The sequence below is a fragment of the Trichechus manatus genome, unplaced genomic scaffold (genome assembly GCF_000243295.1).
Source record: "Trichechus manatus latirostris isolate Lorelei unplaced genomic scaffold, TriManLat1.0 scaffold00054, whole genome shotgun sequence".
NCBI lineage: Eukaryota > Metazoa > Chordata > Mammalia > Sirenia > Trichechidae > Trichechus > Trichechus manatus.
The window spans coordinates 17168680-17185134 of record NW_004443990.1 but is presented as its reverse complement, the minus strand read 5'-3'; the positions used below and the strand labels follow the sequence as shown (position 1 = coordinate 17185134).

General features: G+C 39.8%; 1 protein-coding gene across 1 annotated transcript; it reads left to right on the top strand.

Moving 5' to 3' along the window:
* The first annotated feature begins 275 nt into the window (after nucleotides 1–275).
* KRT23 (keratin 23) lies at nucleotides 276–14422 on the top strand. Its single transcript, XM_004378087.2, has 8 exons — nucleotides 276–1283; nucleotides 6038–6120; nucleotides 6631–6787; nucleotides 8079–8240; nucleotides 8328–8450; nucleotides 9218–9438; nucleotides 10285–10316; nucleotides 11793–14422. Exons 1-8 carry the CDS (start codon nucleotides 888–890, stop codon nucleotides 11885–11887), a joined length of 1269 nt encoding a protein of 422 aa, XP_004378144.1. The 5' UTR covers nucleotides 276–887; the 3' UTR covers nucleotides 11888–14422.
* Nucleotides 14423–16455: the final 2033 nt, after the last annotated feature.

The window sequence follows — 16455 nt, the reverse complement described above, 5'->3', positions numbered from 1 at the left end:
GATGGCACGTTTCCTGTTTCACCCCATGCTCTCTGCAGGGCACAGGCTCACAAAGCCCAACCATTCCAAGCTAAGCCACAGAGCTGGGCTGCTGGGCAGTTAAGCAACTGCTGCATTCTGCCCAGAGGCTAAGGGCAGTCCTGAGCACAGCAGACTTTGTTTAGTTTTGGGGTGTGCTGGGATAAAAGGCACCTTGGAAGTGGAAGTCACGGCCATTAATTAATTAATTGCAATTGAGGGTTGGTTCTAAAGGACGATTCCTTTGAAATTACTTTCCATCAAACAGTGACGGCCGCCAAGACATCAGATCTTCAGACCGTTCTTCATTTCCTCAGCACAAGTATTCTTATTCCAGAATCTAAGATTCCGTTCTGATCTGGCTCTGCTTTTGTGAGTCTTTCCCCCACCCTCCTCCCTATAGAGCTGGGGTGTATATGTGTGGGTTAATGTGGGTGCATACGTTTAATTTCTAGTTTTTAAAAGGAAATCTATAGCAGGCCAAATAAGCCTTTTGTGAACCTTAATCTGACCCTGTTCAGACAGATGAACAACGGAAAAACCTACACTGAAAGATTAGCAAGACACCAGAAACTAGTACCCACCTAGTGTTGTGGGCCTCACCTCCAGTCACAACTGGAAGAGAGTTAGCAAACTGACACATGGATGTGGCTGTAAACAACAACAATGTGTGTAAGCCTGGGGCACTGCAGATTGACCAAGAAGAAACACTTGTTGCACAATGATAAGATCTTGTTGGTACAGTTGTCAGAGAAGGGAACTCCCACAGCATAGGGCATAAAACCATCCAGGGCAGTCTGGGGCAGCTCAGTTCTGTGGTGCCAGGGAGCAGAGCAGAGCCCAGTCCTGCCCTGCACGCTGATGGGACCATGAACTCCAGCCACAGCTTCAGCCAGACCCCCTTGGGCTTCCTCCATGGCACAGGAAGAGGCCGGGGCTGGCCGGGGAGCTTCCCCCGAGCTCCCACTGTCCATGGTGGTGCAGGGGGCGTCCGCATCTCCTTGTCCTTCACCAGGCCAAGCTGCCTGAACCCTGGAGGGTCATGGGGATCCGGAAGGGGCAGTTCTCTGTTAGGTGGAAATGAGAAGAAAACGATGCAAAACCTTAACGACCGGCTGGCCTCCTATCTGGAGAAGGTGCGGGCCCTCGAGGAGGCCAACGTGAAGCTGGAGAGCCACATAGTAAAGTGGCATCAGCAGAGGGAGCCCGGACAGAAGCAAGATTACTCTCAATATGAGGAAAACATCAGTCGCCTGCAGGAGCAGGTAAGGTCCTGGGTGACCCTGTGGCTGGAGACACAGCTAGCTGCATTTCCAGGGGACCCTTGGGAGGAGAAATCAGTACAGGCGACAATTTCTAGGAAAATAGCAAGCGAGCATAAAGTAATTGTGCACAAAGGTATTCGACGGTCTTTTCTTGTTTATAGCTTAAATTGGAGCTTGTGCAAGTCTGTTTTGTATAATTTATCTTCTATACATAAGTTACGTGGGAAGTGAAGGCAGCAAAAATTACAGAAAAGTTAAAACTATTTTAAAAATGAAACTGCCTGATTTTTCACCAAAAAAAAAAAAATCTAAAAAATGTACGGCAGTCAGCTGGACATCAGTATCCAGTATCACTTACGATCCAACCATGTAGTAATAATGATAAGAACCAGTATTCATTTTGTATGCTCAGTGCCCAAGGCACAAGTGAGGACTGACTTTTTCATTACATCCGTCTGCTCTACCTCAAAGTCCTAGAGACAGAGTGGTTACATCCCTCCAGGAAAGACTGAGTTACACCATTTTGGTGATCACACTTAAAAGCTGTCATTTCACTAGCAGATGTCATTCTGACTTCCCTGTGGGCTGCTAGAACATAGAATTGCTCAGTCTGAGAATGGCGTATTTCTACAAAAATGAATAAAATGAGCATAATTATAGGATCTTTAGAGTTAAGATGGGTTATGGAGAACTTTTTGCAAAAAATAAAAAACTTTTCAACCAAACATCAAAAAAGCTAAGCTCCCATCTTCTGGAACATCTCATAACAGTGACTAGAAGTAGAGGGAATCTGGTCCCTTCATAAGTTATTTTTAAAACTATGTAAACTTCCTCCTATATAAAGCACTCCCAGAAAATTCTCTGTAAGATCATGATTTAACCTACCCTAGCAAGATTTCTAATATTTACACTAGGTTATTTCACAACACCCAGTCGTCCTTGCTTGAATGTAGAAAGAACCAGTCAAGATAGTATAAATCTGTCCTCGTAATGAACCCTAATTATAGAATAATCAACCTAATCTTTGACTGTGTAATTACCTGAACTATATAGCGCATGGCTACCTTTACGTAAAAAACAAGGTGAATCAACAATCTTCGCCATGTTTTCTGTTTAATAAAGGTGTTTTGGTTTTAGAAGGGAGAGAATAGAAGATTTTTGAAAATGGATAGCTGACAACATGACTCCCAACAGAAATGTGGCCAAATCAGAAGAGGAAAAGCTGAAAAGAGGGAGGGAAGCATTTATTGAGCACCTACTGTGTGCCAGACACTGTGCTGGGTGCTCAATCTACATACCAACAGAGCTTTCTGCAAGAATGAAAACACTGTGATTTATTTCACATAACAACCCTGTAAAGAAACTGAAACTCAGAAAAGTTAAACAAGCTATCCAAAGTCACCGGCAAGAAGCAGAGGGGGGAGTTTAACAAAGATCCATTTGCAATGACCTCAAACTTTCCACTACAATGGTGCTGACTAGCCTACCACCTGCATAAATAATACTATTAATAAAGATAATACATCACATTTGCATTTTAACCATATAAAACATATTTCATATCTCATTATCTCACAACTCTGTGAAGTAGGTATTTATAGATGAGGAGTCTGAGACTAAGGGATTGCCTAAGTTCTTTGGGACACAATTGAGAAAAGTGAATGGTTACAATGACAAGGAGGGAACAGCTTGCCCATTCTACAGGCAGCCCAGGATTCTGGGCTCTGAGATTAAATATGGAGCTTCTTCAGCTTCAAAGACCACATGCGTCTTTCCTGGGTTTCTTAGCTCAATTGTATTTTCTGTTTGAAGAAAGCAACTCTTTGAAGTTGAGGTTGTCTATCTAATCTCACATCCCCAGTTTGCAGACAAGAGAACAGAGGACCAACCCTCCCCGCCAAGAGGTCACACAATTACCTGGTGTGGGAAGCCCTTCCTGGGCCTTGCTGAAGTGCTCTGAGTAATACATAGTCCCTCTCCTCTTTGGGGGATATTAAATATTATCCAAAAAGAGTATAAGAAATTGAGTTCAAAAACTAAGGCAATCCCTTTGAAACACAGAATTGGACATAGTCATAGGGATATTATACATAAATCTCCCTAAATGGCTCTCAATATTTGGCATTTTGGTTTACCATCAAAAATTCTATTTTCCTCTCTCTAGTAGATTATGTACCCGGCAGCAATGATGCTACACTAATACACCAACCATAGCTTTTAAAAGACTGAACTAACAGCCTTGGTCCAGGTGATTAATTACAACATACAATGTAAAACCTATGCCTCATACATTATTTCTCAATCTAGCCTCATCCATTCATTACTACAACGGATGTCTCAGAAATAGTGGCTCTATCATAATGTTGTATTAAGTGTGCTCAAACAGTGAGAAATAGTTCCTGTTTTTAAATGTGATCTATATCAAACGCATTTCAGAACTCATCACTCACGTACCACGAGAACGCTAGCTTGGGAAATTAGATTATTGACATGGGCTTTGCGATTGACAAATTGTCAGTTTAACTCACGAAAGTCAAATAACCCCACAGATGGTATTTTTGATTTTCTAATTCTGTGGAATTTATGGTATGGTTTTTCTGGATGGCAATCAGCACCTCATACCCAATTGCCATCAAGTTGAGTCTGACTCACGGCAACCCCCGATGTGTGTCAGAGTAGAATTGTGCTCCATAGGGTTTTCAAAGGCTGATTTTTTTCAGAAAACAGACTAACTCAGTGTACAAGTAAGCAAAGGTTTACCTTGAGGACATTGGTTCTAATTACGAAAGTGCTAGATTTAAAAAAAGAAAATTATATAATTCACATTTCTCTGAATTCATTTCGATGATTTTGAATTGTGGCGTTGGCAAAGAATATTGAATATACCATGAACTGCCAAAAGAACGAACAAATCTGTCTTGGAAGAAGTACAGCCAGAATGCTTCTTAGAAGCAAGGATGGTGAGACTACGTCTCACATACTTTGGACATGTTATCAGGAGGGATCAGTCCCTGGAGAAAGATATCATGCTTGGTAGAGGGTCAGCGAAAAAGAGAAAGGCCCTCAATGAGATGGATTGACACAGTGGCTGCAACAATAGGCTCAAGCATAACAACAATAGTGAGGATGGCGCAGGACCGGGCAGTATTTCATTCTGTTGTTCAGGGTCGCTATGAGTCAGAACCGACTCCCCGGCACCTAAAAACAACAACAAATGAGCTAATTCAGCGTCAGCTCATTTTTCTACAGTGTCTGCAGTGTGCCAAAAGAATATGCTACGTATTTTATAACATTATTTTATGTAGTCTCTTCTAATGTAATTCGAAGAACTCTTTGATGAAGTAGCTATTATTTTTTTGAAGACACTGAGATCAGACAAGGTCACTCAGTGAGTGGGAGCAGGATCCCAGCCTCACTCTTCAGGTTCCAGACCCAGTATTCTTACCACCTCTGAATCCTGCTATTGCGTATTCATGATACCAAATTCCATGAAATCATTGGAGCTTTAAAGAGGACCAGATTTTTAAAAGGTGCCTTTGTATTGAGGTATAACTCTGTCCAAAGAAAATCCTTTCTAAAGAAAGGAATTCACCGTATAAATACAAAGGGAAAGCCACAGGATTCTCTGGCTCCAGCTAAATTACCAAAGTTTAGAGCTAGGGCTTTCAAGGTTTAAGTCTGTTTCCAGTACAAAGGCCTCATTTAACACATGATGAAGTTGAAGCCCAGTGACTGGCCCACAGTCACATGGATGGTAAGTAATACAGCCAGACCAAAACCCACCTGGTTCCTAGTTCAACATTCTATCCAATATAATAGTTTTGACCCTGAGACATTTTCCACTCTATTTTCCTAAAGATAGTGACAAGCATCAAATGTGCACTATTTCTCGACTATAATGTACTAGAAGTATTTACAAATCACATTTATATACACAATCGCTTATGTAAACGCTTTCAACAATATTTTTCTTTTTAATGTGAAAATAATATATAAACATCTAGTGAAAGCCTTTAGTGGAGGCTTTAACATGGTTAAAGGTTATTAAGCTGCTTCATTAGATGGTAAAGTATGATTTCAGTTAATATTTTAATGGCTGCCATTGGGCATTCTCATCGTGGCATAAGTTACAAACGCACATATACCTACAAGTTATGTGTATGGCTATAGACACGTTGAGCAAAAGAAAAAAAAAAAAAAGAAGTGCTATGTGATGACTATTATAAATACATTTAAAATTAGTTTATCAACTCTTCAACAATTCTGATCAAAAACATGATACCATCACAAGAATTATGTTCATTTCAAATAATTATACTTTCAGAGATCTGAACTAATATTCACAGTAAGGAAAGGGTCAGAACTTGAACTTTGTTTTACATCTTCAGAAGTGGATAAGCACAAGCAAAATGCAAAGAGATGTATTCATGATATTAGAAAGTTAAAAGGTGTTCTGAATAATTACTGTCTTTCCCCTTCCTTTTCAAGCATTATTTTGGCAGTCATATCAGTGTAAAAAAAGGCAGTGAAACTGACTGCAGATCATATCCTTTTCCTTACTATAAAATCATTCCTGTGCTTCACACCGAGTAGGTGCTCAAAAAATATTTATTGCTTTGATTACTCATTGTTCCACTGCCAGAAAGAAAAGTTGTCTGTGCTAATAAGTCATATACCCAGGAAACTAGAGGGCAGAAATGCAGCTCTCCTGTGTGAGTGTGTCCAACTGAAATGACTCTTGATGCATGTTACAGATAATGGACGGTAAAATAAACAATGCTCAGATCATTCTACTCATTGACAATGCCAGGATGGCAGTGGATGACTTCAGCCTCAAGTAAGTTCCTTCTTGACAGTGTTTTTTGTTTGTGTTTGTTTGTTGTTACAAAAGGAAAACGTATCTCACCACTATCAGAAGTAGATCACCAGACCATTCTTCCTAGGTGCCTCTGGGCAGATTTGAACCTGCCAACCTTTGCAGTTAGTATCCAAGTGCTTAACTGTTTGCACTACCCAGAAACATTCCATAATGTCTACTATTAACTTTAAAATACTTCAGCAAAGAATATAGACGAAGTAAACACAGCAAAATGTTAACGGTTGCTAAGTCTAGATGATGGGCATGTGGCTCTTTATTATTCTGCTCTTGCAATTTAATTAAAAGACCAACATTGAGTCAGAACTACAGAAAAATGTGGCATGGAACAGACATACAAAGAATGCACTACATGTATTCATTTGCTCTCATGAAACCTAAAAAGTAAGAGCCTCACCTCTTAACTAAGGGGACTCCTTATAAACGTAGCCTTCCAACAACAGGTGTATTCTTCCTTCCTTCTAACCACAGGTATGAAAATGAATTCTCCTTCAAGAAAGACTTGGAAATTGAGGTTGAGGGCCTCCGAAAGACCTTGGACAATCTAACCATTGTCACAACAGACCTGGAACAGGAGGTTGAGGGAATGAGGAAAGAGCTCCTCCTGATGAAGAAGTACCATGAGCAGGTAGAACACCCACAGGAACACATTAACCTCCACATTTCAGGGTGATTCAATAGCTACAGAAACTATCATTTGGATGCCAGTCCTATTGTCTTTCAACCTAGAGAACGATAAACCAAATTAAAAACCCCTTGACATCAAGTCAACTCCGACTCATGGTGACCTCATGTGTGTCAGAGTAGAATTGTGCTCCATAGGGTTTTCAATGGCTGAGTTTTTGGAAATACATCGCCAGACCTTTCTTCCAAGGCATCTCTGGGTGAATTCGAACCAACCTTTTGGTGAGCAGCCGAGCACAGGCTGCACCACCCAGGGACTCCCAAGAATTATAAGAAACAACATAAATATCTCATTTTTTCCAATTTCAAGGTTATCTACTTAGCTGTCAAATACAACAGCCAGAGGTCAATCAAAATTAATGACGAATTGGTCAACAATTTTGCTAACACACAATGTTTATCTAGACTTGTTTGTTAATATGATACCATAAGAATCAATATGTCAGACTGAATTTCCTTTATTGACCCAATGTGAAGCAAGTTGGAGAACGATGGAATAAGGATAATAGAACAGTGACCAAGGTAAATAAAATCAGTGGCAAAAATCGAGAATCCTAATTTCCAGAAGCATTTAACTGACTTTTAAAAAGTTACCATCCATCTAAATTCCCTGAAAGTCTGATAAGATGATAGAGAAACAATCCCCATTCTAGGCAAACAAAATTTCTTCTGACCGTAAAAGAGGCCCTGCTTCTGAATAGCTGGTTAGACAATGACTGTTAATTAAACCTTTCCTGTGGCTGCTTAGTTTTCATGAAATCCTATGGGCATTAGCCCTACGCAGTGCATTTGACAAGACTTTAAAGGCCTCTACACTTTTTGGCTTAGGGTTACTGAACTGTTTCCCAAAAGCTTTGGCCTACAACCTGAAATGTTCAGCTGCTTAACTGTGTAATCACATCACCAACAAACAACATTTCCTAAGCAGGACTTCACACACTATGTAAGCATCATTATTTCTGAAATGTTTTTGAACCAGGGATTAAGAAGTAGTCACAAAGGCCATTTAATTACCTGTCTGGTGTTATTCTTTGCCTTATAAAATTATAAGAGAAAAAAATCATATAATGTTTTGTCATCAACAAATAATAACTGAGGAACAAAATCCAACCAGTGAAAGGGTAGCAATTACAGAAACATAATTTTTAAAATATCCCCTTAGTGCTGCCAAGCAGTATACTTCCTGCCCTCTGATCGTCACAAATTATTCCTTTTCTTTCTCTGTTGTTAAACAGGAAGTGGAGGAACAGCATGTGCCAAATGACTTCAAGGTCAATGTGAAGGTGGATACAACCCCAGGGGAAGATTTGATTAAGATCCTGGAGGATATGAGGCAGGAATACGAGTCTATAATAAAAAAGAAGCATCAAGACTTGGACACTTGGTTTCAAGAGCAGGTAAAAGAAAGGTCCTCAAACATCCTAGAGGTGCTATTGCCGTGTGGTCCCATTGCCAATGTCTCTGCCCTTTGCTTGGTCTTACAGTCCGCAGCCATGTCCCAGGAGGTGGCCAGTCCGGCAGTTGTTCAGAGCAGCCAAAGCAACATCCATGAGCTGAAGCGGACTTTCCAGGCCCTGGAGATTGACCTGCAGGCACAGTGCAGCAGGGTGAGTCTGGACTAGAAAATTCCTGGGACGGGCACTACCTCCTCCACAAAGCCTTCCTTGACCTCTCTCCCCAGCCCCAGCTCCTCAACTCCCTTGGAACATCTCTCACTTTCCACTTGCCATCCAAATTGTTCATGATGAGAATCATAATAAGAGTTATCATTTCCTGAGTGTCCACATTGTGCCAGGTGTTCTGCTAGCTAGTTAATTATATTAGATGTTGCTAATCTTCACATTAACCTTCCCAGGTAGGTCTTGGTACCCCCATGTTAGACACGAGGACACTAAAGCTCCAAATGGTGAAATAAATTGGCCAAGGTCACACAGCTTGTAAGTGCCCAGTGGTGAAGCCACTTGGTGTTTTGGGGTGGAAAAGTTCTAGACCCCCATAATCTCTATTTATCAGAGGAAAAAAAAAATCTATGTGTAGAAGGTAAATATCAGTTCAGTTCCAGGCAGTACATGCCCAATCCCAAATGATAGACAATAAACACCGCACTTAGGAGTGCAGCTGAGTGGCCAAGAGTTCCCTGATACAAAGGTTTTATGCACAGAAAATGGGGTTTTTAAAGTCCCAACATTGTTCAACTCCAGATTGCCCAAGCCCCAAACCTGTATGTCAGTCTGCTTCTCGTCTTTGCATCCCCAGCAGCTACCACACCACCTAGCAGAGTGATCGACATATTCTAAGTATTCAATAAGCACATGTTACTGACTCAATCAATTCTTCAATCAATTACTGAGAGAAGTATCATTTCCTCTTTCAGAAATCTGCTTTGGAAAACATGTTGTCGGAGACCCAGTCTCGGTACGCCTACCAGCTCCAGGATTTGCAACAGATCATCTCCCATTACGAGGAGGAACTGAGGCAGCTCCGCCATGACCTGGAGCGGCAGAACAACGAATACAAGGTCCTCCTAGGCATCAAAACCCACCTAGAGAAGGAGATTGCCACCTACCGCCAGCTCCTGGAGGGAGAGAACGACGGGTAAGGCAAAGGCTGGCAGGACAGGAGGATGCAAAGAGCATCTAACTTGTGTGAGCATTCATGTCCCGGTGGGTTCTATCACCAGCCCTCACTCCAGAGAAGAAAAGGTGCATGATGAATTTCTCCTGAAGATACTTACATCAGGCCATATTTCATTAAGAAACAAGTGTGAACCAGTCAGCTACAGTATTAGTTCCACGAACGCTAAAATCTGAGGTCAGAACAGTTAAAATTTATAGATTAAAATACCTATAAAGAAACAACTAAGATGGTTTGGCTGTAGTGTTTCCCAGTGGGAATGCACACAATTCTGGCTCCAAAAAAAAAAAAAAGGACTGTTTCAGCCTAACAGTAGGAAAAGATTCATAAGAGACTTAGATGTCTAGACTTTCAATCGTACTTCTGACCACCCCAGGAAATAGCAAGGCTGGCCACTTAAGGGGCACATACATTCTATGACCTAAGAGAAGAGGTTAGAAGATGTTTTAAAATGCACAAATAAAAAGTCACTGGACCAAACTTGGAACAGTCTGAGAAGCCTAAGGGTGCCAGGCTTGAAGCCCAGCACCTGGAAGGGGTTGGAAGCAAAGCTCACAGCCAGCTGAAATGAGGGTATGGTTTGGTAGACTTCCCCTGACCCCAGGGTTAATTGGAGGCAGTACCCACTGTCTTTCGGATCTAGAAAGATTTTCCTATGAACTCATAACCTTGTGACAACCCACCTCGGACAATTATCTTCATTAAAGAGCTGAGAATTTACCAGCAGGCAAAGGAAGTTAGTACGTTCTGAGTTTTTACGATTGCTGCTAATACTAAAGTGAACTTTAACCTTTATCACTTTTATAGGATAATGGAAGAATCCAAGTCAAGTCTGAAAGGTAAGAAAAAATTCTTAGCATACTCCCAAATGTACTGGTTAATTTTACTCTCAGATAGCCAGAAATTTTGAATCAAGTTAACAAATTACGTAGTACAGAACAAAGTAAGCTCTCATTATTGTCCTCTACAATATATATGAAAGTTCTTTGCAAGCAGTAAAGTAGATAAAAATGATACTTAATATTATGCCTCTGTTAAATAATGGCACAGGACTGGGAAACATTTTGTTCTATTAGATATAAGCTCACTATGAGTTACAGCCAACTCAATAGCAACTAACCACAATAACGTGAAATAATGGAGTCCATTCACTAAACTCCTAGAAAATTAACAGGAAATGATTCCACATAATTTCCCAGATTATATTCTGTTGAACACTAGTGTTCCATGAGATTTTAATAGTATATTATGAGATATGTGTTCAATAGCCAGATAAGCTTGGGAAAACGATGTCCCATTATCCTCCTCTTGAAGAGTCAGGTTGCATTTTAGTATGTTAAGGATTGAACAAGTACTCCTGCTGGGAAGAAAAGGAATAAGAAAGGTAAAGAAGCAACAACAAAAATTGTGATTTGTTCAACCCAGTGTTCCCAAACTTCTTTGACCTGGGAATCCTGTTTTCTCAGATAACATACACCATCTCATAGAAAAGTGCAGGCAGCCAAAGTTTGGGACAAGCTGTACTTTCTGATTAATTTATAGTAAAAGTGTTCTAAGGCATTAGAGACTTAAAGAATCAGAGTTGGAGGAATCAACACATAACAGCTAACCTAACTGGTACCCCTCTGCAATATCCTGACGGATGGTTCCTCAGCCTCTCCCTATCCATGTCTAGGGATGGGGAACCCGCTACTTTATAGGATGGCACAATCTACAGTTGGAGAAGCTTGATTTTAAAGTTCTCTCCTTTATTTCTATTAATGCTTTCAATTCTGCCCTCTGATCTAGAATCAGTTTATTGATGTGTCAACAAGGCATTTATTCAAATGTTATATCTTTGAGAACAGTGACCGTGATAAACATTCCTGGCATCTTACTCATCCCTCGTCTGGCATGCTTTCTAGAACCATGACTGCCCTCAGCCCACTTGGGTGTACTAATGTCCCTCTTAAACTGAGGTGCCCAGAATGGCGTTTGGTGCTCTGTAAACTCACAGAATCTGTGGTCCAACACTACAAAGCCCACACGGGCAGAAAGGACTTCTCTGGTCAGAAACCGGATTCTCCATCAGGCAAGCCTAGGATTAAGGGTTTCATCTCTAGAAGGTGACACTGTTCATATATACTCATTCCCTAGAGAGTGGGAGGAAAGACCTTTCTTTGTGAGGTTCCTTTCACTACAGAAGAGCCAGCCACATTGCTTAGTGATCATTTGGAAGGCACAGAAATTCAGGTCCTGGGAGCAGGGAGCTGAAAGTACAGTTCAGATGGTGGAAGGAGCATGGCAGTGACCTCTTCATTGCTTCTTTCCCTCAGTGTCTACAGCTCCAAAGGTCAAGGCTATCACGCAGGAGAGCATCAATGGAAGAACAGTTCTTACTCAAGTGAATGAGATCCAAAAGTATGTGTGAGGCCAATAAAAGCTTTTGCCCTTTGTAAACTGTTTGTTCTCAATGGAAAGTCCTTGCCCAGCCGCTCACCGATGAGTCCTAAGAGGTACCCTTGGAGTTATCAAACTCAGAAACTTGCATTTTCTCTGTATCAATATTACCAGACCTTCCATAATGATCTTAATATACTGCTGCACTTTTTGAATCAGAATACAAGCTTATGAGTTTAAAGCTCTGTTTTCCTACTACAGTCTTCTGATTCCCGTTGTTAAACATCTGTTTTGTAGCCAATCAACTGCACACCAGCTACACTGTGTTTATATGTATATAAATATATATGTATGTATGTATATATATACATACACACACACACACACATATATATGTATATACATATATATATACATATATATATCATGGAGCTCTGGTGGCACAGTAGTTAAGCGGTTGGCTCTAACCAGAAAGGTCATATCCCAAGGCGAGATAGGACGTTAAGGTCTCATTCTAACCAGAGGTTCTCAGCATTGCCCACGAAAGATCCAGAGGGACCTTAATGCCTCAAGTGCGTCCACAGCGGCTGAACACTGATCAGAATTGTTACCCTGCAGTCATGCAGCTCAGGGAGTAGATGTAGTTCATGAAGATCTCATAGTCTTCAGGAGGATCTCTGCCGGCAGGAAGGAGGGAAAAATAGAGAAGGAAGGCTCAGAAAGCCACATTGAAATTATTCCATCTCACGGTTAAAAAAAGAAGAAAGAAACCTTAAGGGCTTAAAAGAGAGTTAAAGCTAGAGAAAGGAACTTAGAAAAGGAAATAACAAAAACCAAAAAAATTACAGGCAGATACTAAGACCCCAAAGGGGAACTCCCTCATCCAAGATCCGAACTGCAATCAGCAGGATCCAGAGTATTATGCTGAGCGGCAGTAGGCGGTTAAAGCACTAAGACTGTGCACCTCTGTCCTCTGAACAGATGCCATTTTCTCAAATCATAGCAGCATGTGCTATTGTTCCAAAGCCAGTACAGAGGAGCGGCGCTGGAGAGAAGGAGAGAGCTACACTTCCCACAAGATGTCATCAGAATGTAGTACATGGAATTATAGGATATTAGCAATTCAAGGGACCATAGGAACAAGCTAGTCGAACTCCCCCATTTTATAGACAAATAAACTGGGGCCCAGAGCAGTAAAAGCACTTTACCCAAACACTCACTGGACTGATGCAATTGGGTTTAGATCTGAGCGTCTTGACTCCTTATACAGCTGTTAACAGATTAAAAGTGGGTGTCATTTAGCTCCATTGTCATCTAACATATTGGCAATGTCCAGTATATTTTTTTATTTCTGTATTATAATACTATCTTGGAAAGAATTGCTTTTGATATTTTCTAACCTGGACATAGCTGTTAAAGCTAGATTAGCCTTCCCTTTAAGCCGACAATTGGTATTTCTGATTCCTAATTCCCAACCAATAGAAAACCAGCCCCTACCAATCTGAAATTAGACAAAAAGAATCCAGGAGAGCCCCTGGTATAAAATGAAATGCATTAATTCTCTGGTGTAAATTATAAATGTATAGTGGGTGATTATTTCAAAGAATCTCGAAAATAACCAAGAGACATCTTCAATGAGTTCTCATTGTGTGGTATCTGTCTATAGTGACTTCTGATGCTACTTAGGGCAAGAGCAAGTTCATATTAGAATGTATTTGTTCTCTTTTTCTATGTCATTGTATTAAGAGAACTTCTTTATGGTAAGAGGATACTATAGTCTCAAAGCAGATCTAGAAATTCACCAATTCACTCTATTTGGGGCATTAGTATCTCTTTCTTAGAATCTAAAAAATGTACAACAAATATACATATTTTTCTCCAGGTGAATTCTGAACATTGCTAGCAAAATATTTCAAAGAATATTCAAAAACTATGGCAAGGTGAAGAGAAAGTTCTAATACCAGACTCAGAAAATAATCACTAACTTTCCATTTACCGTAAGTTTATGTATGATTTAGTAATAATGAATCATAATATATGCATAATTTTTTATCCAAGGATCTAAAATCTCCTTAATATCTTCTTTTCACTGTAACAATCAGGGTAGCCAACTCATCTCAATTTGCCCAGGAAACTCCTCAGTTCCAGACAAAATGCGATGGTTGGTCACCCTATCAATAAATAATTGTCTCTAATTCACTAAGGAGAAGTAAGTCGAGAGAAATGAAATCACATGTCTGAATAAAGAGAAAATTTCATGAGCTTGGGCTCTAAGCAATACTTGGGATAACCTCTCTGGCACATCTACATCAGCCCCCTAATCTTTCAAAATACCCATTACAAACTAATTACTGTCTGTGTGTTCAGGTGAGTTACCAACCAAACAAGTCTCCGTTTGTATTTGGTTTTGACCCACACACACCCAGCCCACATAAAGGAAACTGTTTCCATTACTTGTGATAAATTTTATTGTTTTCATTATAGAGACCTTTGAATAAATACCAATTATCATTCCATTACCCAAAATCTAATTAAACAAATAGTTGACTAATTCAGAGAGGTATAAAGTCTTACTCTGGAATTTAATATTTATATCAACATATTTGCCAATGGTACTACAAAATTGTTGGATAGAGCCATTTAATGTTTTTAAATCTAATCAAATACACACCTTTACTAAATGGTTATATTTCCATCAGTGTTTTTACACATTGTTAATAATGTGTGAAATAGGGAACTGAACTTCATGCAAATTCATTATTAAGGAACCTTGGCAACTGCAGTGTATGTTTTCGTGAAAGGTCATAAAGCTGAGAAGGGAGGGAGCAAGGTTTCCAATTTTGGCCGGAAATGGTGGGTAAGGGAAGGGAATCAGAGTAAGTTTCTTTACTGCAAGCGTTCTCAAACTTGGCTGCACTTTGGGATCACCTGGAAAACTTTAAAAATTCTAATGCTCGGGCCACATTCCAAACAAATTAAATGGAAATCTCTGAATATTAAGACCCAGCCATCACCGTCAATATTTTTTATAGCTACCCAAGTAATTACAGTTACAGCCAAGTTTGAGAACCACGATTTAGTAGCTTCGGGGGAGCACGTGTTTGTTTGTCCCTGTATTACCAATTTTTTAACATTCTAAGCATTAGAGTATTAAGTATTTAACTCTAACTAAGCTAACAGAAAAATAAGAACTTTCATGTCACTCCCAAATGTTTATAACTAGAGTTCCATGTTAAAGAACTGTGGAGAACTGCTTCGAGGAAATACAGCTAAATAAAAACTTAGAAGAAAGATGAATACTAAAAAGTATCTCACAAAACTCTGCAAAAATACTTCCACCTAAGTCTAGAAAAAGATCTCTTCCAGGTGCTTAATCACATGTTTTGCCAAAGCATTAGGCTCCTAATAGGAGTTATGATAAAAATTTGCGGTGTTATTTTAGCCTCCTCATTCCTTTCCCTCCTAAAATTTTCCACAAAGTAAAGTCGTAGCATATGCAATTAAGAGACCCCCTAGGGGAAAATATCTCTAAGCTAAGTGACTGAAAAAACTTCATGTACAGAACATGTAAGCAAAATTTTTTTTAAAGAAATAACAGTTTTAGTACTTCTCAAATGCACATCTTATATTTCTATAATAGTTCACCAAGGCATCACACATAAGTTCCAATAAAAAAATATTGGTGTTAGAAGAAAACCTGGCAGCCAACTGATTGAATACTCTTGTATAATAGATGAGGACACTAAAATCTAGAAAGGTTAGTGAAGCCCACCTGGGACTAAAGACTCGTTCCTGCCTATTCCAGCATCTCCGACGTATGAAAACATCAGAAATGAAGAAAACATCATATAGTTTTTAAAACTTGTAGCAAATAAAAACAATAATTACAAATGTATGAATTACTGAAGAGCCAAAATAATGAAGGTATGCACTATTAAGCTGTAACCAATATGTAAAAATGTCAATGACTGCAAGGAAAAAATAAGCCTGAGGTAGCCCTAGGAATTGGATGTTTTTTGTTTCTTTACAGGTGGACTCACATACATTATTGAGCACAGACTGTTTGTAGCATGGTGATAAGAAGGTTTACTTTTATCTCAAATAATAGAACATACTATTGCTTTGGGATAAAAATAACAAGTACAAAAATATACTTTATAGACATGAAGCAATATTGCATCACAGTGACATGTACGTTATTAGTCTTTCACGATAGAAAGTGGATTCTAAACGTTGGTGGTGGTGGTGCTGTTGAGTCAATTTCGACTCATACTGACTTTGTGTGACAGAGATGAACTGTCCCATAGGGTTTTCTTGGCTATAATCTTCATGGAAGCAGATTGCCAGGTCTTTCCCCACAGAGCCACTGGGTGGGTTCAAACCGCCAACCTGTCAGTTAGTAGCTGAGCACTTAACTGTTGCACCACCAGGACTCCCTGGATACTAAATAATAGTATCATTTTCTGATTATGCTGTAGATATTAGTGATCCCTAAAGAATCCCTACCACCAGTACTCATGCCTTTGTGTAGTACCTCCCATGTTGGCGGTAGGCTTGGCCATGTGACTTTATTTGGCCAATGGGACATAAGCAAACATG